Here is a 22,251-nt window from a genome sequence, read left to right on the forward strand (position 1 = left end):
ATGCTCTGAAAGCACTGGCAGCCTAAAATTTCACAATCCCATTGGACGAACGAAATGCCTTTCGACTGGTCTTCTTGTTAAAAGAGATCCCCAGAGAGGCTGTGGCGTTGAAGGTGGGCTGGTGTTGGTGGCGCGTCCCGCTGTCGGCTACGTATCATTTCGCAGGGATATGTGGATGCATCGCTGCGCCTCAACCTGAGATGTAAAGCTGCCCAGAGAGACGAGAGGACAAAGGCATTGCGCCTCTGAATGCGACTGCGCCAGGCGAGGCTAAAGATGAATGAAGTGGCTGCTCGTGATGGATGTTTCTTGCAAGTTGTTTGCGAGTAGGAGGTAGTTGGAAGTTGAGATGAGGTGGTCAAAGTTGGTACCTCAGGCGTTGAAATTTGATACGTCCATGTCAGTGGTGCTCCCATCAAACCGCCGTGTTGGATGCATCCTCAAGGAGAATTTCCATGTACCCGCCCAAGTATTAAATGTCCCGAGGGCGGTACCCCGTAATCTGTAAGGTACGGATCAGAGTCCGTGTGTCTGGCCTGATGAATCTCTCTTCGGTTAGTACTGTCTACCAGGCCGCTACTTTGTAGGTAGACTGTATGCAACATGACTCTTAGTCTTTGATACAATGATGCACGGCCCTATTTTTGCCTACTGGGCTAGTACCTCGCAGTAATAAGGGAGCAGTAAAGCTATAGCGGTGTAATACTGCGGAGTAAGTAGATAAGGTACCTGTATCTTACATGTTGGACACTGCAGAAGGCAATGTACTACCCTACCTCTAGGCAAGCAGGATCAGGCGATTTGCGCATATCATGGCTACGACATCTCGCATGAAATCCTCCTCGCTTGATGACTCTTGAGCGAAAATCAAGAAAACGAAACAGAAAAAAAAGTCACTCTACAGCTCTTACGGCTAGGCTGTTCAACACACCAAATGCGAGCAATACGGCGGTTGGCTGTGCCCCCTGCAGCAGGATCGCCCTAATCCGTAGCGCTACTTATATGCCGCTGGAATTGGACGGATTGGGCTCTATGGCGCGATCGGCCGCTTTAGAGGCATTTTGCCCCAAGCCATGCCATCATCAATGAGGGGATTTGTGAGACGGTCTATGATGGGAGGTGCTCACGATGGCGGAAATGGCCATGATGCCGGCCTTGGTTAGAGCTTCTAGAACAAAGTATAAGTAGAGCTGAATTCACCTGGAGGATGAGCAGACAATTCAACAAGTCTCAGATGCTTTGAGCGGCTTCTATATTCTTAATACTATTACTACTACAACGTGATAAACACCAGAAAAGCCAACATGGTCTTTGGAAGAGATAAAGAGCCCAAGCAGCAGGAGACTGCGGAGATTCCCGATCATCTCACTGACTTGCACTGCTTTACCGAAACTGAAGGCGTTGTCACAACCAGTAAGCCACCGATGTGATGAATAAGCCTTGTCATTGTGTGTTGCAATTTAAGAAAAGAGGCAAGGGATTGCTAACGACATTTTTTTGTCTACTTTGTCTTTAGCCATGATGGATCTCCCTGGTTACCGCATCGAGCAAGTCCTCGGCACAGTCTACGGCATTACAGTGCGGTCGCGTAACATTGGCGCCAGCCTGGGCATGGTCATGAAGAGCATGGCTGGCGGAGAGCTTCGCTGGTTCACATCCATGCTGTACTCGTGCCGCAACGACTCCATCAGCAGAGTGGTGGAGGAGTGCAAGAAGCGGGGAGGAAACGCCATCATCTGCCTGAGGTTCGATGCCGGTGATATGGGCGGCTTTGCCCAGACAGCAGCGTATGGAACAGCGTGTCGGGTGGTCAAGATTGACGATCCAAGCGTCCATGTCCCCCCTCAGCTGCAGGGCATGACACAGTAGCTGGAGCGGGTAAGAATCCGGCGCTAGGAGAGGCTGATGGCGGACGAATCATGGCCATCTGGGGCTTGATTGTGAGTTGTGAGTTGTGAATTCTGAGCATCAAGGCTGCGGTAGCTGAGGAGGGTGGTGTGTACAGCAACCAATGTTGATGCTTCTATTCATGGCGATTTGGAGAAGCTGAATGATTGGAGGATGATACTATAAGACTTGATAGGTTGCTTGTCTCGTGGTATCTGTCTGCCTCATTGGTTCATGTATTTTAGGTCTCTTACTTATTCTGTATTCATTCTGCTCTGTTGATTGAGATAGCCTTACTCTTACACCCCATATGTGCCTTGTATGATCCGCGGCCAACACACAGATAGGCATCTTTGACCGAAAAAAAAAAAAAAATATGCCGTACATACAGACATACAGAGGAGAGAGAGGCAGCTTACAGCTAAACAGGCCAAGCAGCCGCAAAAGTGTCTTGGGCGTCCTCGTATAAGCCGTTGGCAGCATCGAGACTCCACTTCGGGCGGCGATCCATCGTGCGGAGCCGCTAAGATATGGCAAATGGCAGCTCGAGGCGTAAGGCGATGCAATTTGGACGCCTTGTTTTGCAGTGCTGATTGCCCAGGTGCTGATTTGTTGGCACTGCATCTGTCAGATTGAGCTCCATATCTAATGGAGCATGTATAACTGCGTGGATACAGGCAGAATGAGACTGAGGCTGAAAAGCGCACATCTTTAGTACTGGACAGCATAATCGGGTACACAGCTTATGTACCCTGATAGGCTGCTTATCGCCCAGATGACCAATCAAGCAGCTCCAGCGCTTGCTTTACAGAGGCGACAATAAGCGTCGAACCTCTGAATAGCTACAACAACACCAACAGCAACACCGGCTATTGACCGTCTTTTTGTCATTGCGCCCTCTGAATCACTCGCCGCATCTCAATCTCGATCGATCGTTATTCGCAGGCTTACGATGCTGCGTGATCCAAGGCGTTATTCCATCTAACTGAGACGAGTACACGCAAGTAATCCCCCTGAGGACCGCAGCCCCCTGCGAGAGCTTCGTCTCCAGCATGGCGCCCGAGCGATCCCCGTCGATGGATTCCCTCTCGTCCGTCTCGACGACCAGCATCGTCTTCGACCGAATACAGGAAGAGATGGAGAAGGGAAAAGTGCCGCGAAAGGCCCGCGCCAGGCTTGGATACACCGACGTGTACGCTGAGGATCCCCTCAAGGAAGAAGCCTCCGACGACGCCGAGACCGAGGCCTTCCTGGGCTCAACCGGCGCGGGTCTGCAGCGCCGGCCAATGGACAGGAAACTTCGCCGAATTCTCTGGATCGGCGCCCTCATCTTCGTTGCTGCCTGGATTGCGTCTCTCGTCGTCTTCGTTTCTAACGGATCGTACAAGCACGCAAGCGATGTGGAACACGACCCAGACGCCGACTCTCGAGGCTCCGGCAAGCCAGTCACCTTGGAGCAGCTGTACGATCGCTACTGGTCGGCCAAGCAGAAGTCCATCAGCTGGATTGCAGGTCCTAATGGCGAAGACGGCCTGTTACTGGAGCGTGGAGCAGATGGCAAGGATTATCTCGTCGTCGAGGATGTTCGGTCAGCTGTAGGAAACGAAACCGCTGCCGCTTTGGCAGAAGATGCGGATTCTCAGGTGGCCAAGTCTCGTACCCTCATGAAGAACGCCGATTTCGTATACGATGGCCAGACATATGCGCCCCAATGGCTGGAACCTAGCCCAGACCAGACAAAGGTCTTGATTGGTGTTTCTCGGGAGTCAGTCTGGAGACATTCTTTTACGGCCATCTACTTTGTTTTCGACGTCGAGACGCAAACCGCCCAGCCACTCATCCCATCAGATGCGCAAGCTCGAGTTCAGCTCGCAGGCTGGAGCCCCAGGAGTGACTCGGTATCCTTTACCAGGGATAACAATCTCTATATCCGTCGCCTCACCGGCGACAATGAAATCACCCAGATCACCAAAGATGGCGGCCCAGAGTACTTTTATGGCATCCCCGATTGGGTGTATGAAGAGGAGGTGTTTAGTGGGAACTCTGCAACCTGGTGGTCTGAAGACGGACAGTATCTGGCCTTCCTCCGAACCAACGAGACTGGCGTTCCCGAGTACCCTGTGCAGTTCTTCATCTCGCGCCCGAGTGGTCACCCTCCTCCCAGTGGCGAGGAATCCTACCCTGAGGTCCAGCAAATCAAGTATCCCAAAGCCGGAGCGCACAACCCTGTTGTAGACCTCCAGTTCTACGATGTTGCCCACGGCGATGTGTTCTCGGTCACAACTGGCGACGAGTTTCCTGACGACGATCGCATCATCAATAGTCTCATCTGGGCCGGTGACAATGTTCTCGTTAAGCAAACCAATCGCATCAGCGATCATCTCAAAGTGATCCTCATCGATGTCGGTAAGCGCGAGGGCAAAACCATCAACAGCATCGATGTCGACAAGATTGACGGTGGCTGGTTCGAGATCTCTCACTCCATGACCTATGTCCCCGCAGACCCCGAGAATGGGCGACCAGAGGATGGATATGTAGATACCGTCATCCACGACGGTTATGAGCATATCGGATACTTTACGCCGCTGAACAATTCTGAGCCTATCATGCTCACCTCTGGAGAGTGGGAAGTAGATGAAGCTCCCTCGGCTGTTGATCTGGTCAACAATCTCGTATACTTTGTAGCCACCAAAGAGTCTTCTATCCAGCGCCACGTGTACTCTGTGAAGCTTGACGGCTCTGATTTGCAGCCTTTCACAGACATTTCCGCCGAGGCTTACTACAGGGCCTCCTTTTCGTCAGGAGCTGGCTACGCTTTACTCACCTACCGCGGGCCCAAGATCCCTTACCAGAAAGTCGTGTCTACCCCGTCCAACAGCATCTCTTACGACGTTGTTGTCGAAGACAACGCCGAGCTCGCGGACCGTGCCAAGAGGCACGAGCTCCCGGTTCTGAAATATGGAACGCTTGATCTCGGTGATGGAATCGTCGTCAACTACCTCGAACGTCGTCCCCCGCACTTCGACCCTAAGAAGAAGTACCCCATTCTCTTCCAGCAGTACTCTGGACCTGGCTCTCAGCAAGTCACCAAGGCGTTCGGCGTCGATTTCCAGGCCTACGTCGCCTCCAACCTCGGCTACCTGGTCATCACCGTAGACCCCAGAGGCACGGGCTTCCTTGGCCGCAAACACAGAGTCCCAGTCCGCTCGCAGCTGGGTGTTCTCGAAGCACAGGACCACATCGCTGCCGCCCGCCACTTCGCTTCGCTCGACTACGTTGATGAGACGCGTCTCGCCATCTGGGGCTGGTCATACGGCGGATTCACCACGCTAAAGACGCTCGAGCAGGACGCTGGCCGGACATTCTCCTATGGTATGGCCGTGGCGCCCGTCACCGATTGGCGCTTCTACGATAGTATCTACACGGAGCGGTACATGCGCACACCCCAGGACAACGATAAGGGATACTCCCTCTCCAAGGTGTCCAACGCAACGGCCCTTGGCGAGAACAAGCGCTTCTTGCTCATGCATGGTGTTGCGGACGACAACGTGCACTTTCAGAACTCGCTCACGCTCCTGGATAGCCTGGATTTGGCCGGCGTGGAAAACTACGATGTGCATGTTTTCCCTGATAGCGACCATGGTATTTACTTTCATGGCGCAAACCGCATTGTATATGACAGTATGTTGTTCTCCTGCTCCCCCTTGCACAACTCCCCTGTTCCTGTCTCCCACTACTTTATATCTGGACATGGCTAATGATTCAATTTTAGAGCTGAATAACTGGCTTATCAACGCCTTTAACGGAGAGTGGCTCAAGATCTCGCATCCTAAGCCCAACGGCAAGAAGGTGTAGATTTTGTTTTTTGTTGTTTGTATTTTCGGGCATGGCGTATGTAGCAGCAGCCTTCTTGGATATGGCATAATAGAAATTGTTTTAAATAAATCACTCTGAGATTGATACTTGAGGAGACATCTGTGACTGCGTGTGAGAAGCAATAGCCCACGAATATAGCAAGATATCTTCGTGATATAGTGCGTCTACTAGTATCTCTAGGTATATCCCAAAGCAACCGCTTCGTAATAGAACCTTATTACACAACTCCTCAACTTACACCATCACATATAAATGCAATCAAGAATCATCTCAGACATCGCAAAAATAAAAAAGTAACAAAAAATGAATTGCCTATCATACACATTTCGCACCCTCGCAAATTTCATTTCTGCGTCACTCCCCCCAAAAAGCTAAAAGGATTTTTTCTCCTCCATTCTAACTGCAAAGGAAATAGTGAAAAAACAAAAAGAGAGCTCGTGATTAACGAGACTCTGAGCCCAAGATCCTTCGCCTCCTCCAGACCATGATCCTTTTTCTTTATCTCTAACCATCATGATTCTTGATGAAGGAGTGTAAAAAAAAAGATGCTCACATATCATCAATCCTATATCGCCCTTCCAACTATCCATATCTCTCGCTCGAACAACAGCTAGCTATGCCGTAGCGGAAAATAATGATTACGCATTACATTTTAAGGAATAAACGTGCTGCGTCTCGACCCAGCACCACACTGGCACACGCATCTAGTAATTGTAGCCAGTAGGTTGTGGCGCAAAGCCATTAGGTTGGCCATAAGGAGCTGGAGGAGCGGCTCCACCTGGGCCGGCGGTGATCATGAGTCGAGCGCCACCAAGGATGGGCGTGTTATCCTCAGTCTTCTCGTGGTCCTTTTCCTTGGACTTGCGTGCCTCGTTGTCAGCCTTGAGCAGTGCAAGCTCCTTTGTCTGCTGAGCCAACATGTTGATCATGTAAGGCATGGTGAAGTCGTTGAGGCCGTTGCGCCATGAGAGCTCAAGGACCAGATCGGGTCGAATGAGGTCATTGCAGGCATACAGCATGCCAGTGTAGCATTCGCGATGACCAATGTCAACAAACTAAATATACACGTTAGTCATTGTCAAGTTAAGCACACATATTTTGGAGAGCAACATACATATCTGAGAAGGTCGTCGACAATATCGTTCTTTGCTGAAATGGCAGCGGTCTCGATGGCATCCTTGTAGAGCTTGTCCTGCTTCGACAGGGCAATGGACTTTTCCCAGCGCTTGTTCTTGCGGTAGATGCTGGCGGCAATTTGGCGGAAGAAGATGAGATCGTGCTTCTCCAGACGACCAGCCAGCTCCATGGCATCGTAGTTGTCGTAGTTCTGCACAGAGTCACGCAGGGTCTTGTAGTCTTCCTCTTCAATCAGCAGGTCGTTGACTGCTTCGTTGACGATTCGCTTGTTCTGGCTCTGCACGTTCAAGAGGAACGGCTTGATCAGTGGCAGACTGTCATTCTTCTGGAACATCTTGACAACGCGGTTCACGTCAACACGGGCAGTAAGAGCAGCCAAGAGATCAGTGAGCAGAGACGGATGCTGCTCAACGTAGAATCGGATGGCACGGTAGTAGATCTCCAAGTTGGCAACCTTGACCACAATCTCCTTGAACTGCTGGTGATCCCATGAGTTCTCGGGTCGCTCGATAACGGTAAGAGCAGCGTTATCAAACTCATCGTAGTGGTAGTAACAGAAAACCAATTCAGGCCACAGATTAGCCTCCTCGCACGCTCGGATCATCTTGGGCATGTTGACTCTGGACCAGAAGATCTTGATGTGCTCCATAAGACGCTCGGGGTGGTACTTGGACAGGGCAATACCCAGCTCGGTGAACATGCCCATGTGGGCACGCTCAAGACCCAGGCCCTGCTCAAGGAGGCTGATGAGCTCATCAAAGTATCCGTTGTTCTCGTAGTCCTTGACAAGTTCTTGGAGTTGCTCGGCATCGACAATCAAGTTGAGACCGCAAATCTGGGCAAGTCTGAATTCCTTCTTGGTAACGCAAGCTTCGTGGACCTGCTTCCACACCTTGATGTTGTTGGCCTTGCGAGCGCACTCGACAGCGGCCTGGTAGTCGCTGAGATGCACAAGGGTGGTGGCCAGCTTGGCCCAGTTGGAGATGCTGCTGTAGAAGATCTTGGATGCCTCGTACAGGCCCTCTTCATAGGCCTTGTCACCAGACTCCTCAATGTTGGCGACATTGGTTCCGCGCAGGAAGTCCTCTAGCTCGGAAAGCTGTTCGAGTCTTGCGTAGCAGAAGGCAAGAGCCGTGTCAATGACTGGCTCCCGAAGAGTCTTGCGAGCCATACGGAGATACTTGACGAGGTCCTCATTCTTTCCAGCATGCGTGGCGATCTCAATCACCTCAGCGTAGTTAGAGGGGTCCTCAGCCTTGATGTATGATTCGATACCGTCGGAAACACGAAGACCATCCAACTGAGCCTTTGCAACCTTGCTCCAGACCTCGGGAAGATCAACATCTTCAGCGTATGCCTGAGCACGGTCAATGCTGACAACATGCTCAACGAGGACATTGACAGCGGCAGACTTGTTATCAGCCTTCTTGTAAATCTCAAAGGCTTCTTCAAAGAGACCGACATCGATACAGGCAGTCGCAATTTCGTCAGCATTGTAGTTGTCCAACTTGTGAACATAGTCCATCACACGGGCCTTGTCAGCCTTGGCAGCAGTGAACATGAGCAAGTTCTGCAAGTTCTGGTTGTCGCTGAACGGAGAAGGCTCAAGAACAATCTTCTCCAAAAGTTCAATAAGCTCCAGAGGCAGGTCATTCTCCAAGAAGCAGGAAACGGCAACAGACACCTTGGCGGGATCGGTGGACTCGGGAACAGCAGTTGCGGTGACCTGGTCGACAACTGATCGCCTGTGGATGTTGTTTTCGCTGAGGACAAAGCGCCAGAGCTCGGTATCCTCTCTCTCGAGCAGGTATCGAGCCTGAGCCCTGTACATGGAGTTCTCATTGGTGATGTTGACAAGCTCAAGATCGTTCTGGCCCTTGGAATAGGCAATGTATGCCAGGTTGGGATCGCGCTTCTCGCAGTATTTACCGACGACAAGGGTGTCGTATTGATCGTTCTCCTTGAGGAACTTCTCGGGGTTGTTGTTGGAGTCAATGTAGATCTTAGCCAGAGCGTTGTAGACAGCCTGCTGTTGGTTACCAGCCTGGAGAGTGGCCTCGAGGAAGGGCAGCAGAAGCTTCAAGCGGTTACGAGACTCAACCTCGGAGACAAGCTGGTCGATGTTGACCTGCTGGGCATCGACAGTGGCGAGAAGGTCCTTAATAATCTTCTCGTCGCAGTCAACGTCGAGCAATCCTCCGATGACGGCAGGAGTTCGGGATGGGTTGACACGCTGGACATAGGCCTCGATGGCCTGGAACTGCTGGTTCTGGTAGAGGAACAGAATCAAGTCATGCACAAAGTTGAAACGGTCGCACACAATGATGAGAGGCAGCTGCTCGGGCAGCTTAGCTTCCTTCAAGAAGTTCTTGACCTTCTCAGGGTTGTAGTGAGTGCTGTCACGGCAGATGCGTTCCACCTCGTTAAACTGGCCCATCTTGGTAGCAGCCTCGATGTACTTGAAGTGGACATCAGGGTCCTCGGAGAGGTTGACAATGCTGCCGAGGTAATAGAAGAGACCTTCGGCAGTCTTGTACTTCTCAAAGAGATCAATCAAGCGCACAGCACCGAGGAGCTCCGAGTACTTTGTGGCAATGTTGACAACGGACTGCAAGTTCTGGCGAATGTTGTGCTTCATCATGGCATCGAGACAGTCCAGAGACTGCTCAACAGAGAGCTTGCCAAAGAAGGTAGACAGCCACTCAGGGTTGAAGTTGGCACTGCCAGGAATGTTGACAATGACACGCTTGATGGCCTCGGGATCTTCATACAGCTCGAGAGCCTTCTGGGCCAAGCCAGCCTGTTCGCACAGTTGGGCGATTCGACCCTTGTCAAAGTGTGTGAACATGTCGTTACCGAGGATAGCGTCAGCCACCTGAGGAGCGTGCATCAGGTTCATCTCCAGAAGGCGAGTCTGGAGACGAGCATGCTCAGGCTTGTTCTCCTTGAGAGCATCGAGGAGGAAGGCAGTGGCTTGCTGGACCATACCCTGAGACTGGAAGATATCGCAGACTCGCTCGAGGTCAACCAGAGCGCCGCCCTCGTGGTTGGCGAGAGCAGTGGCAAACTCAGTTCCCTTGTCGGGGTTGGTTCGAATGATGTGCTGGAGAAGCTGAATATAATCGGGCTGGTATCCGGATTGAGCAGCATACGGAAGAATCTTTTCAAACTGGCCAGTCTCGGCAAGGCCAGCAACGGCCTTGTGGTGGACCTTGGCCTGGAGGTAGATGCTCAGGGCCAAGTTGACATCGTACGGGCGCACCATGTCACCGAGCTGCTCGGAGCAGTCCAGCTTGCCCTCCTTGAACCACTTTTCGAGGAGGTGTTTTCGGTTTTGCTGCAGCACAGGCTGGGCCAGCTCGAGTGTTTCATGCATGTTCAGCGCGCCCTTGTCGAGCAGCATTCCGAAGTACTGCAGTGTAATAGCCATCTGCCCAGGCTGGGTGGGGAGGCGCTTGAATTTCTCGATCGTGTCGGCCGTACGCAAGAATCCGCGGGGTGAGCCGGCAGCAACCTTGGCAGCCTCGAGGTAGTTTCCGCTGTTGAAGAGCTGATCGAACTGCTTCGCGTAAAGGTTATCAGCACCAGGAAGGCCAGCTCTTGAGGCCAGCTTGATGGCAATCTCTGTGTTGGCGGGATTCTCGAGCAAGTAGGGGATGATGGTGGTATCATCGATGGTGACGAAGAGGACCTGACCCTTGCGGTTGATACCCACAAGGCCAGAAGACTCATCGTCAGCGCAGCTGGTGAAGATGGTCTCGCTAGAGATGCGGTTGATGAAGATTGACGAGCCCGTCTCGAGATCGTACAAGTGGATGAAGCCGTACTTGGTGACCATGAAGATGACACCGTACTTTTGTGAGACTTGTAAAGCGACTGGGAAGTCGTTTGTGGCCTCGGGGGGGAAGAAGATATCGACAGCCTTCTTCTGGAAAACTGGGTTCGAATCTGGGTGGTCAACCTCGACAATGTGCAGCTTGGCGCCGGTGGCTGTGCGGACAGCAAAGCTGAAGATTTTGGTGTCCTGAGGAGCACCGTCCAGTCTCAAGGTGCCGAAGCCAGCAGCGTGACCTTCAATGGCCTGACTAATGCCACGGTCTTTGGAGTAGAGCTGCATGGCACCAACCACTCGGCCCTGCTGAGAGGAGATTCCCACGACCACCATCCACTTTCCATCGCTGTTAACTCGGTAGTTGATGATTTGGCAACCCTATCATTTTGCGTTAGTTGGGAAGGGGGGAGAGGGAAATACAAGCGGGTAGATTGACGCACGTTGAGGTTGGCGTTGCGCTCGAAGACTTTGACGGGCGCATCCTGGGCGGCTTCATAGACATCCCAGTGGTAGACACTGCTGGTTGTGATGAGGCCCAGAGTGGATTCGCTGATCCACTTCCAGAACTGAACATCCTCGTTCATTGTGCAGGACTTGAGCTTCTTCTTCTGCTCAAGGTCGAAGATCTGGAGGGTCCGGGACTGGGCCTTGAGGGCAATGACTTGCTTGTTCCAGTGCATGACAGCACTGTCGGCCTTGATGGGCCGGCGCGTTACGTGGTTGCCATTCTTGAGCTCGACAATGACAACTTCGGGCTGGGCGGCTTCGTTCTTCTTCTCCCGAATGCAAACGAAGGAGTCGGACTCTAGTGTCTGTTTGGGAGCAACGGCACGAGTGAGTCAGCATGTTGTTTTGAAGAGAAAGCACAGCAAAGAATAGAGAAGACAAAGTGACTTGGACTTACGCAGGAGTTGAAGCCGATGGAGGCCGTGTCCACGCCCAGGCTGCTGAGCTGCACCAGCTCCTGGAACTTGATGGGTAGAGGCGCCATTGCGCCAGTGAAGCCAAGAATGAGATAGTATGGGCCGTCGTCGACTCGGTACTCCTAGGGAAGCCGCCTGTCGAAATTGCCGCGGCTCACAGAGTCGGTGTTGAGGCTGGGGAGAGCTAGCTTGAGGCTCGAGGGGCGGATGGAGAGGCCGTCGACAGCTTCCATGCGCCAAGCGGCACAAACGGACTGACTAAAACGGGAAAAAAGGATCGAAGCGAAGAAAAAGAAAAAGGAAGAGCGGCAGCAGGCGAGTCGCGATGATGCCCTGCCGATGCGATGGGGAGGGTTGATTGGCGAAAAGAGGAGAGATTTGGTTGGTTTTGGTGAGGGTAAAGGAGAAGTGGCAGGTCACCTCGCATTAACTTGCTAGACTATTACCTGTTAGCAGCAACAGCCCACTGCAACTGCACTGGTCCAGTGAATTGGTCCCGTCGTCAACAAAAGAAAAGCAGCAAGGTGGCAGGACTGATTACGTGGAGGAGCGAGGACCCGGGCCGGCCAATCGCAGCGCGCGGGTGCACCAAAGATCCGCTCCGGGCACGCTAGGCCGCACGTGAATGTCATTGACAGTGAATCGCGGCCAGGGGGAGCTCTGGATGGGAAGATGCAAGCAATTGAGCTGCAGCGAGAAAATAACAATGCAAAATGATAGCTTAGTAGTGTTAAGACTTTACTCTACTCTATAATTCTCATCTCCATGTGCAGCATCTACGCGTGGTGGGATGGGCAATTGTCGTCAATTTCCTTTGCCTGCCTGACAAGGCTCAGCTCACACGCGGCAGTTTGCATTATTGAGCTCCCCAGTTTTTTTTTAAGCGGCAGCCAGGTCAGCGCAATTTCTCGTCAAACAATCAGCCATTGAACAAGAACCCAGGCAGCGACATTCTCAATTGATGTGAAAAGCGACTGCCTGGAAGGGCGCCCAGCTGACATCGTCACTCTTTATTACCTCTTGACAGCCAGCGTGCCTCTAATCATGCATTCCCAAGACTGCTTATTGTAATTTCATGCCCATTATTATCAAGTGCTGAAGAGTGGCTGCAACATGGTTTCACTTTGTTTCACCCTTGTTTATCCTGCCTGCTAAAAATACAGACACCCCGGTCTGTCTCCCGGCTTTTACGGATCAAAGCGACATGCCCGTTGCGATTGGGATCATGCACGGCTGCGGATACCCATGAGCACACTCATTGCTGGGTTAAAGCCATGAACCCGTGGGATTCACGTACAGTAATCACCATCACCAGGATGAGGCTACTATCTCATTATATCACTTCGACTTGAGGTAGATGCTCTAAACACTATTGCATCATTGACACATGATAAAAGTGCACAATCCTAGTCTCTATGTGTATGGATTTAATTTTAGTGATATTTAGATTAACGCTGGCTTGAAGAGAGAAAGAGGTCGACCGTTAACGCCTGCAACGCCATAGTTTCCACCCAACACAGTTTGCATATACGCCACAAATCTCGCCGAACTAGATCTTCATCGTCATAGGAAGAGGCGGTTGACATTGGTTAATGGGTTAAAAAAAATCCTAGCTCATCCAAAGTGTTCTCGTTCCAGGTGGTGCGTAACCGCAGCCTCGTCTCCTTCAAACGCCTCACAAATCGGGCAAACAGCCGTGCCTTCATCTAAGCGAGCACCTCCGGCTTCACTAGAAGATGTGCTGGTTGTCGGTGGGTCTAAATCCGGCATGAAGTCTGCCAGATTTCTCGGCGGCGGCCCCTCCAAATACTCAAAGTCGTCATCATTTCTGATGTCCGTATACCGGCTGCTGAATCTTGAGTTCGACAAATTCGAAGGGCTCGGAGCCCACGCTGTCCCATTTGATGGCTCTGAGGACCCGTCATCAAGCCTTTGCACTCTACCTATTTGGCCGTTCCGTAATCTGACTTTGATGCCGCGAGGATGATCTCCCGATGTGAGAACATCCTGGACGACTCCTTGCGTTTCCCGGCCCGTCGGCTGGTCTTCCTTCAGAATGATAAAAACTGCAGCACCAGGCACCACCTGTCTAGATGTTGGAACAGTCCCAGCTGCTTGCTGCGGCGTCCCGGGTGCCCGTCGACCCGAGTTTGAGGATCTCCCTCCCCGGCCCCGGCCTCGGGGTTGGCTTTGTCCAGAGGGTCGAGGCTGATGATTGCGTGGCCTGTTCATTGCCCAAGAAGATTCATATCCAAGGAGTTCTTCAGAAAAGGGGGGGGGGGGGGGGGGGGCAAACGGAAAGGGCATGGAACTCTATCCAATTTTTCGTTTGCATTGTCGATTGCCGGCTGATTTCACGCCATTAGTCAGCATCTTTTCAGCATTATTACCGCCAGAGCACAGCGTCCGTTATATGGTCGCCCATCAAGCCAGCGTAATGTTGACCAAATTACCATCTCTGTAACAGTATAATAGATAGTGCATACGTAGCTGTATACTTTTTTCCTACTAACATTGGTTTCTAATAACCAGAGGAGAGCCCGAGTAGATGCATCTGCAATACGGAGTACAAGTAATAGTCACCAAACCAAAATACACTACGAGTTAGCACAGCCAATTCTTACTACCCGGCAATATTTCCACTACCAATTGTACTTTGCCTTATATCATGTCTTTACACCTAAAGTGTGCCAATGATGTAATCAATCGAGGACTTTCCGTCTGTGAGATTCTGTTTTTCCAATTTACTTTATTCATTGGGGTATCTACCCCGAGAGTTTACATCATTCAGAATCCTACAATGTCAATATTACATGTAGTAAAGCCACATCTGGCGTCATTGATACATATCCACAGCAACCCTGATGGTTATCTGCATATGTCTACCTATTACAACGACTTATGGCTATTTGTGCCACAATGTAGTCTGACCTAGCTCCGAATTATTGGCCAAATCGAAGAACTTAACCGATTCTTACAGTGAAGCTAGAAGCAGGACAGTATGGATCAATTGTGGATAGAGATGATGATTGTATCGGCCCCGGCCGAGAGTCGGAATCACATGGGAGTGACCTCGGAGGTAAATCAGCAATACCCAATGACGACAGTCGAGAAAAAGAAGAGAGAAAACAAAAAGTATCTGAAGTCAAAGGTGGAGGAAATCAAGTATAAATACCGTGCTTTCTCCAAAGGTTTCCTTATGTTTATACTCTTCCTATCATCTACTCATTGAATACAATTTACAATAGCAACCAAAGCGCACCCAGATACCATGTCGGACAACACTAACCCCGGAAACTTTGCCAATCGGTATGATATCAAAAGCAGTTTCAAAAGTATGTCACTGACCAATTATTGTTAGCCCCAAGGAGGAAGTGCAGTCGATTGCATCCAAGGGTGGACAGGCGAGTCACCAGGGCGGCTTTGCTTCCATGGATCCTGACAAGCAGGTTTGTTGGCAGTTGAGACAGAGTGGAAAGACATTGTGACTAACCCAACTGTTGCAGCGCGAAATTGCGTCCAAGGGCGGCCGGGCCTCTGGAGGATCTTTTGAGCCCGGAAGCAAGAAAGCTCAAGAGGCGGGCCGCAAGGGTGGTTTGCAGTGATGTATAATCGAAACTCTAGTGTCGGATTCACTGGTAGACGGTGAGATTATCTCCTATTGTAGATAAACATACACTAGCAATTTTGCTCTAATACAGACTACTTAACCCTGTATTTGTTGAACTGGATCACGAACAGTAAAGTTCTTCCGATAAACCTTTGGTGTGGTGATGGTTGTCTGTGACAGCGATCCAATACTAAGGTATATATTACTTAATACGATCAAGTACATCATTGTTTCCTACTCCGCCATAACGTTTAATTTCTTAACGGACTAACGCAGAACACAACAATTGCCCGTTTGGTTGTTGAAGCATCATCTTTGTATCGTTCAAGAGTCTTGTATCATCGCATCGTTCTAAGAAAGGCTATTGATGCCGTCCAAAATTACGCAGGCGTTTTTTATACATATTATAAACAATTCTACGAGGGTCTCCTATTTCGATTGCCAAATCTCGTGTGGTTTTTAAGAATTTTGCCTTGGCAATGGGCAACCCCACGTTCATCATTGCCTTACCACGGCTCGTTAACTGCCATTTGCTCAAATCTTTGGTCACTGTAAGTATCTGTATGTTTCTCTCAAGTATGTAGCTGCAGGCTTTTTGTGACTACTCTTTTAGTGAATCTTCGTCATGTCCAAGGCGCAAACACTGCCTCCCAAGTGTGGTCCCCCGGGAAAAATGTTGGGGACTACCGCATTCAACTTAATCTAACGGCATTTCAGACCTCACTTTTCGAGGAATACATAGTTGCTACCTCTTTTGTCGCTCGTATCCAATCAATGCCAGCTTGCCTGCAAGAAGCATCGCCAGGAAACCCACAGAATGGGGTCTCTCATTCTTACTCATGACTTCTTTCTTTCTTTCTCGTCTGAATTGGTGAACTTTGGAGAATTTGTGAGATACGCAGATAGCTATCTGTACTTAGGTATATATCAATTTGATATTCGTATGAGACCAGTCCATTGCGTATTGCATGTACATATCGAGAGACTATTTCTCTATATGCATGAGCTTGTTGATACCGAAAGCATAGCAAATCTGTGCAGCCTGAATTAATGGTATATAGCCTAGAAGGCAAAGTATTCCTCATATTTTTAAGCTATTAGCCTCAAATTGGCTCTAAGATTAATGTCGTAATTGTGTGGTAGTAATGAGATTCTGGCTATTGTAAGCGCTCTATTGCCGCTCTTGGCCAACTAGTGTGCCTTGAGTATGCCCATTCGTGAATCTTGAGGGATGCTAGTAAGAGTCACGTAATGGCTTGGCATAAACAGTAGTAAATACATCAAGAAAGCATAAAGCTGCTTTATACACTATGAACGAGGATTTCGAGACCTTGAAGCTCTGCGCTGTCAACTAGAGTGCTGCGGGTTCGATCTGGAGCAACACGTTACAAAGCTGATTCATGAGATTAGTGCAATTCTCTCAATGGCCAATCCCATGTTAAGGAGATATTTTGATCGTTTGGAAGTACATCGGAATAATATACGTAAATTGTTGCATTCGATGTAGCCACTCGGAGTAAAGCCAGGGTAATCGGCAAATTGAATAGAGTCTTCCTATTTTCACAGTAGCATATTCCTATTTTTACAGTAATACTCTACACCATACATTAGAGTTACCCCCCAAATTGCAATTGCTACACCTATATACTAAAATACAGTGTAACGCACTGGGAAACGATATCTTTATACAAAATTACACTTAGTATAACTATTGACTATTAATTCCTTCCAGAAATGCGATTCCAATGCCCTCTAATGCTTCCTGATGCCTTAAATTGATTACACAACGCCCTACATGCCGGCAAGCTTATTAACATCGTCGTTGCCCGGCTGGGTGGCCGGGATAACCTTAATACAGTCCTTAGCCTCGTCCTCGTCCTCGTCCTCGTCCTTAGCCTCTTTAACAGCAGCAGCAATTGCTGCAAGCCGTGCCGTAGATACCCTCCTTCCTCCTTGCGACCGGCTGCTTGTAGTTTTTTGTGACGAAGTTCCCCGGCTGCGGCCGCGGCTGCGGCCCTATGACGACCTCTGCGAGCCTGTAACTTTAAATTACGATAGATTGCGGCGTGCGCTTGGCTTTGCACGCCGCTTGAGGCGATGTAACCGTGGAGTCTGCTTAGGCTGCCGTTGCTGTATTGATCTCGATGATTGCGGCTGCGGAGCCTTATCCTTATCGTCGTCGGCCATTAGTGCTAACGGCACCGTTATCTTCTCGTTATTTAGAAGGCGAGGCTGGCTACGGAGGTTCTGGATAATATTGGGGTTGCGGATTTGAAGCAGGGGCTCGTTAATGTCCTAGAACTAAGCAGTTAGTAGCTTTTCTATAGAAAACAAGAGGAAATCTTACTAAAGGCTTAGTTAGCTACTATTGCGGGTGGATATCTTCCTTGCTGAGGGCCTCGCCGTCTTCTAACTTTTTGAAGATTGTGTGGCTGTAAGGGAGTGCGTATTGCTGTATAAAGCTGCTGGTGTAAGGCTTCAGCGGCTTAGGCATTAGGCCGCGGCTTGACGGTATTGCGGCTACGGCCAGGCGATGTTGCTGTGCGAGGAGATTAACGGCGACGTAGCTGACGGTTATCGGGATGTTGCCTAGCTAGTCCTGCTGCTGGATAAAGCGCTGCTGCTGCCGCATTTGCATCTTAGCCGCCTTCTGATTGTAATCTTGCTTTTTCTTCTGCAATATTAAGGCGATAGCGTTGTGAAGGTGTAAGAGATTGCTTGTGCCGGTGATGAGGAACGATTTTACGTTTTTATAAGCCGTCTTGACGGGACTATTAACTCTCTGGCCGAAGTTGTAATATTGTTTAATAAAGCAGCGAGCCTACTGCTCCCGCTACGGTATATATTCCCTTGAGATATACCGTAAGATGTGGTTTTGTTTGGTACCGTAAGTTGCCTTTATCTTTGCTTACGTTTAGTGGAAGCCGTCTTTGTTTTTAGCATAGATAACTTACTTCCAGGTGCGGAATATGCCCTTGCGAGACTGGGGGTCGGCGGCGGGCAGCAGGGCAGCGCAGCCACGCTCAGCAATCTCTTGCTCGGCGGCGCGGGCGGCGAGGTTATCGTTAACTTTAACGGCAGCGTTGTTAGCGTAAGCTTGAGCCCTGAGGAGGTCTTTGTCGCCTTTAGTAACCTCAGGCTTGTTATCGTCAGCTTTGTCATTGCTGCCGCCGTCTTCGCTCTTCTACTTCGATTGAATTCTCGTATTAATGTTGGCGTTAACGTAATATATATACAGCTGCTGCTGGGCGCTAGGAAATACGGCCTTGAGTGCGTTTTTGAGCGCTATTTCCTTGTCTGTGATTATTACAGTCGGCGCCGGTATATGAAGGTCTTGACGAAGTTCCTCGAGTCGTTTGCATAGCCAGAGAAAGCCGTCCTCTCGCTCTGTATTAATGAGGCCAAAGGTGAAGTTGGCTACTGACTTCTGGTCCGTGATGCCTATAACCTCGAAGAGATATATGTGAAATCGGTTGGTTTTATATGTATTATTAAGGCTAAGGACTTCCGGGAACTAATGCTACATCGTCTTTGACTAAGGATAGGTCTATAAGACGCCTACGACCTTGTTGTTAGTATTAAACTTGATATAGTGACGAAGCTCGTTATCTTTAAGCTGCTTGATCTACGCTTGAGTTGCTGATAAGCTGTTAAGTGCCTCGATCCTGATCTTCTGCCTGTTATTATATATGTCTGACTGATGAAAGAAGGTAGGCTTAGCGGCAGCAGCGCTGGAGTCTCTTAAGATCTCTATTATCTTGCGCGCGGGCAGGGCCCGGTGCTTCGTTAAGTCTTGCTTTTGTTGTTGCTGGGCTGGGGTGCGCCGGCGATGTATATTATATGCTGAAGGGTTAAGAGACGGTGGATGATTGTGCTTATTATAGATAACGCGGTACGACCACTTCTAGTTGGCGCTTTTCTTCGCTGTTGCCGTAATTTTATAAAGGTATCCTGTCTGTTGAGTTGAAGATCGTCGGATCCTAGTGCTTCTCGAAGCTTAAGTGCCGGCATGGTCGCAGATAAGGGCACGATACGTTTGGACTTTTGTGCTGTTGATAACCTGCGGATTAGCGCTTTTCTCGGTGCGAAGGGCGGCGCCGTTATAGCGATGGAACGTCTGTAAGAAGCTGAAGAGATCTTTAAACGAGTTATACATTACCGACGGCGGTACAGCGTTATATTAGGCGTCTATGATCTCTTCGGCTTGCTGTAACGCCTCTGCGATGTCTTCGGCTTGTTGTGACGCTCCTGGCGCGTATACAGGCGGCTGCGATGCCCTCTCAGTGTACAAAGGCGGCGGCGGATACTTAATATCGTCTCTAGTCTGGATTGTCACTCCTTCATCATAAAATTCATAGACTTGCGGCTATTCGAGGTCAAAGCCATCCTCAACTTCAGCGGCCGGTGCCTCTGCCGGCGCCGGCACGTCTGACGACGGGAAGAAGGCACTGATCTCATCAAGGCCGGCGCCCTGGGAAAGCTCTGACGGCAGCGGCGGGTCAAGGGGATCGTCGCCTAGGGAGGAAGCTATTGCGATGCAAATTGCGATATCGAATATCGTGATATTCAACGGTAAGGCTGAAAAAACGCGAAGTCAGAGCCTTGTATTGTGTTTTTTCGCTAAGTACGTGATGCGCCAGGGTGTTATACTGTAATTTGGTGTGGTTTACTGGGAACGGTGGTGTGGGTGTATTAATTTTAGTACGGGCATGGGCTACTACTGTGAAAATAGGAATATGCTACTGTGAAAATAGGAAGACTCATTGAATAAGCTTATGAATTAGAGGAGACATTTATTTGATGTCATCCAATCAACAGCCGTGGCTGTACCTAATTAATACGTTTCAAGCAATGACAATGTGTCAGTTTTTATACTACGAAATACCCTAATTATGCTTGTAAGATACATTTTGTTCCAATGTCCATCCCATGTTGGCCGTAATTTGGCATGAAGCCATTCCCGTTCCAACTCCTTTGGGTTTTTTTTTTTTTTTTTTTTAGAATATCTCTATGAGTGAAGGAACAAGCGTAATTTTATAATTATTTGCTCTGTTCAATAATGATTACTCTGCTAGTTACTAGGCTACATTGCCATGTCACCACCTAATGTAAGCTCGTCCCTTTAAGATCTCATCGATGGTGCGTATGTCATAGACAGTTCAGTCCTCCTTTAGTTTTAGAGATCTAAATCTCTCAAGTTTCAAGTAGATGCTATTAAGTCAATTAGGAAAGTCAAAGGCGGGCTAATACATCGGATATTTTCATGTTAATATATAGATATATATCTTCGTAACATCGTTCCAGACACAATTCAGCCTAATTATCGTCCTGTTCAATCAGATGTAACAAATTCCCTTTTATGCTAGGCCTTGAGAAAGGATTCGGTACAATTTATATTTGGCCGATGAATATATTAATTTTCGGCATACCGCAATAGGCAGTACAAATTGTTAGAAATGCTACGCCTTCATCAGACAGAAAGGTGTGATTTACTGACGTATTTTACAAATATAAGATGGCTTGGATCGGTTTTCTCGTCACAGACGTCTCCTCAATCTCCAGGGGTCAAAGCAAGATCACCACATTAAATTCTTTTACGACGCCAATCACAGAGTCGCCATGAAGCTCCTTCAGATCTTACCTGTTATCTTGCCTGTGGCCGTAGCTCAGACCAGCTGCGAACAGTATGCAGTGTTCTCTGGTGGCAATGGCTATTCAGTCAGCAACAATCTCTGGGGGCAATCTGCCGGTAGTGGCTTCGGCTGCATCACCGTAAACTCACTCAACTCGGCTGCTTCCTGGCATGCAGACTGGCAGTGGTCTGGTGGCCAAAACAACGTCAAGTCCTATCCCAATGTCCAAATCGCCATTCCCCAAAAGAGAATTGTCAACAGTATCGGCAGCATGCCGACCACTGCTAGCTGGAGCTACACGGGGAGCAACCTTCGCGCCGATGTAGCTTATGATCTCTTCACTGCGTCAAATCCCAACCATGTCACTTATTCTGGGGATTACGAGCTCATGATCTGGTAAGTCTTAGAGACCACCTTTCTTGATATTTGACTAACCACAAATTCGTTTTTAGGCTGGCAAGATACGGAGACATTGGCCCCATCGGATCTGCTCAGGGCACGGTGACCATCAATGGTCAGAGCTGGACGCTCTACTATGGCTTCAACGGAGCCATGCAAGTCTATAGCTTTGTGGCCCCCAGTACTGTCACCAATTGGAGTGGAGATGTGAAGAACTTCTTCAACTATCTACGAGACAACAAAGGATACCCGGCATCAAGCCAATATGTCCTCAGTATGTGGCTTTCATATTCATTTTACTCAAATATGCTTTGCGATCATACTAACCATATACCTCATAGGTTACCAATTTGGTACTGAGCCTTTTACAGGCAGTGGGACGCTGAACGTAAATTCCTGGACCGCATCTATCAACTAAGGCAGACGTGTTACAAAGCGCAGTTAGTATATACTATTTAGCTCAAATAATCGAATGTATCTATTTGCTCCTCCTTATGGTTACTAGTATGCAGTCAGCCAATCATCTGATACCGTGAGCGACATGCCACGATATCGGCATCCAACAGACGGCCGTCAACGAGCAAATAACAACTCGGCCGCACTGAACCGAACCCCGAGTAATTCAACCGGACGGTGGATCTGCAATCTACAGCCCGAGAACGGCATGGCCATGGCTCCAAAATGATCGGCCAAGTGCTGACTCCTCCTCTTCAGTTGCTGGTCCACAAAATGGCTATTCATTCCCCCACGTAGGCTGGCCTATGTTACCCGTTATACCCCGGATAGTCACAATCGTGCATTCGTGTCGCCCGCCGCCTTTCCTGCTTTGAGTCTATGGTTGATGCATGAACGTGTTTCCAAGCCTTTTAGTACAACAGACGAGACTCGGAAAAATTGAAGCAAAGTCTTTCCGCGGGGGAATCCAGGTTTAGCGTACCTAGGTGGCTTATACGA

General features: G+C 49.5%; 8 protein-coding genes across 8 annotated transcripts; 4 read left to right on the forward strand and 4 right to left on the reverse strand.

Moving 5' to 3' along the window:
- Nucleotides 1-1,111: 1,111 nt before the first annotated feature.
- On the forward strand, nt 1,112-2,269 carry M431DRAFT_511021 (hypothetical protein). The gene is made up of 2 exons (XM_024919583.1): nt 1,112-1,413; nt 1,517-2,269. Exons 1-2 carry the CDS (start codon nt 1,305-1,307, stop codon nt 1,867-1,869), a joined length of 462 nt encoding a protein of 153 aa, XP_024771542.1. The 5' UTR covers nt 1,112-1,304; the 3' UTR covers nt 1,870-2,269.
- On the reverse strand, nt 1,953-2,788 carry M431DRAFT_229092 (hypothetical protein). Its single transcript, XM_024913627.1, has one exon. It carries the CDS (start codon nt 2,509-2,511, stop codon nt 2,068-2,070), a length of 444 nt encoding a protein of 147 aa, XP_024771543.1. The 5' UTR covers nt 2,512-2,788; the 3' UTR covers nt 1,953-2,067.
- A 171-nt stretch (nt 2,789-2,959) lies between these two features.
- Nucleotides 2,960-5,790, forward strand: M431DRAFT_522831 (hypothetical protein). Its single transcript, XM_024920519.1, has 2 exons — nt 2,960-5,568; nt 5,660-5,790. The coding sequence occupies exons 1-2, from the start codon at nt 2,964-2,966 to the stop codon at nt 5,740-5,742; spliced, it is 2,688 nt and encodes an 895-aa protein (XP_024771544.1). The 5' UTR covers nt 2,960-2,963; the 3' UTR covers nt 5,743-5,790.
- Nucleotides 5,791-6,467: 677 nt separating this feature from the next.
- Nucleotides 6,468-11,723, reverse strand: M431DRAFT_92541 (hypothetical protein; the record flags this gene model as incomplete). The annotated part of the gene is made up of 4 exons (XM_024924371.1): nt 6,468-6,818; nt 6,878-11,110; nt 11,173-11,544; nt 11,637-11,723. 4 exons carry the CDS (start codon nt 11,721-11,723, stop codon nt 6,468-6,470), a joined length of 5,043 nt encoding a protein of 1,680 aa, XP_024771545.1.
- Nucleotides 11,724-13,061: 1,338 nt separating this feature from the next.
- M431DRAFT_511024 (hypothetical protein) lies at nt 13,062-13,920 on the reverse strand. Its single transcript, XM_024919584.1, has one exon. The coding sequence runs from the start codon at nt 13,885-13,887 to the stop codon at nt 13,270-13,272; it is 618 nt and encodes a 205-aa protein (XP_024771546.1). The 5' UTR covers nt 13,888-13,920; the 3' UTR covers nt 13,062-13,269.
- Nucleotides 13,921-14,926: 1,006 nt separating this feature from the next.
- Nucleotides 14,927-15,260, forward strand: M431DRAFT_92095 (hypothetical protein; the record flags this gene model as incomplete). The annotated part of the gene is made up of 3 exons (XM_024924327.1): nt 14,927-14,964; nt 15,017-15,104; nt 15,162-15,260. The coding sequence occupies 3 exons, from the start codon at nt 14,927-14,929 to the stop codon at nt 15,258-15,260; spliced, it is 225 nt and encodes a 74-aa protein (XP_024771547.1).
- A 1,796-nt stretch (nt 15,261-17,056) lies between these two features.
- Nucleotides 17,057-19,398, reverse strand: M431DRAFT_19056 (hypothetical protein; the record flags this gene model as incomplete). Its single annotated transcript, XM_024913200.1, has 4 exons — nt 19,162-19,398; nt 18,528-18,706; nt 18,220-18,449; nt 17,057-17,228 (listed from the first exon to the last, which is right to left on the reverse strand). Exons 1-4 carry the CDS (start codon nt 19,274-19,276, stop codon nt 17,057-17,059), a joined length of 696 nt encoding a protein of 231 aa, XP_024771548.1. The 5' UTR covers nt 19,277-19,398.
- Nucleotides 19,399-20,884: 1,486 nt separating this feature from the next.
- Nucleotides 20,885-21,715, forward strand: M431DRAFT_91916 (glycoside hydrolase family 12 protein; the record flags this gene model as incomplete). Its single annotated transcript, XM_024924308.1, has 3 exons — nt 20,885-21,294; nt 21,351-21,571; nt 21,639-21,715. The coding sequence occupies 3 exons, from the start codon at nt 20,885-20,887 to the stop codon at nt 21,713-21,715; spliced, it is 708 nt and encodes a 235-aa protein (XP_024771549.1).
- Nucleotides 21,716-22,251: the final 536 nt, after the last annotated feature.

Source organism: Trichoderma harzianum (genome assembly GCF_003025095.1).
Source record: "Trichoderma harzianum CBS 226.95 unplaced genomic scaffold M431scaffold_11, whole genome shotgun sequence".
Classification (NCBI taxonomy): domain Eukaryota; kingdom Fungi; phylum Ascomycota; class Sordariomycetes; order Hypocreales; family Hypocreaceae; genus Trichoderma; species Trichoderma harzianum.

Bases quoted from the DNA above. Each gene is read 5' to 3' on its own strand.
- M431DRAFT_511021 (XM_024919583.1), top strand. From the start codon at position 1,305: ATGGTCTTTGGAAGAGATAAAGAGCCCAAGCAGCAGGAGACTGCGGAG. The intron at 1,414-1,516 runs GTAAGCCACCGA...CTTTGTCTTTAG, and splicing joins TGAAGGCGTTGTCACAACCA to CCATGATGGATCTCCCTGGT.
- M431DRAFT_522831 (XM_024920519.1), top strand. From the start codon at position 2,964: ATGGATTCCCTCTCGTCCGTCTCGACGACCAGCATCGTCTTCGACCGA. The intron at 5,569-5,659 runs GTATGTTGTTCT...ATTCAATTTTAG, and splicing joins AAACCGCATTGTATATGACA to AGCTGAATAACTGGCTTATC.
- M431DRAFT_511024 (XM_024919584.1), bottom strand. From the start codon at position 13,887: ATGAACAGGCCACGCAATCATCAGCCTCGACCCTCTGGACAAAGCCAA.
- M431DRAFT_229092 (XM_024913627.1), bottom strand. From the start codon at position 2,511: ATGCAGTGCCAACAAATCAGCACCTGGGCAATCAGCACTGCAAAACAA.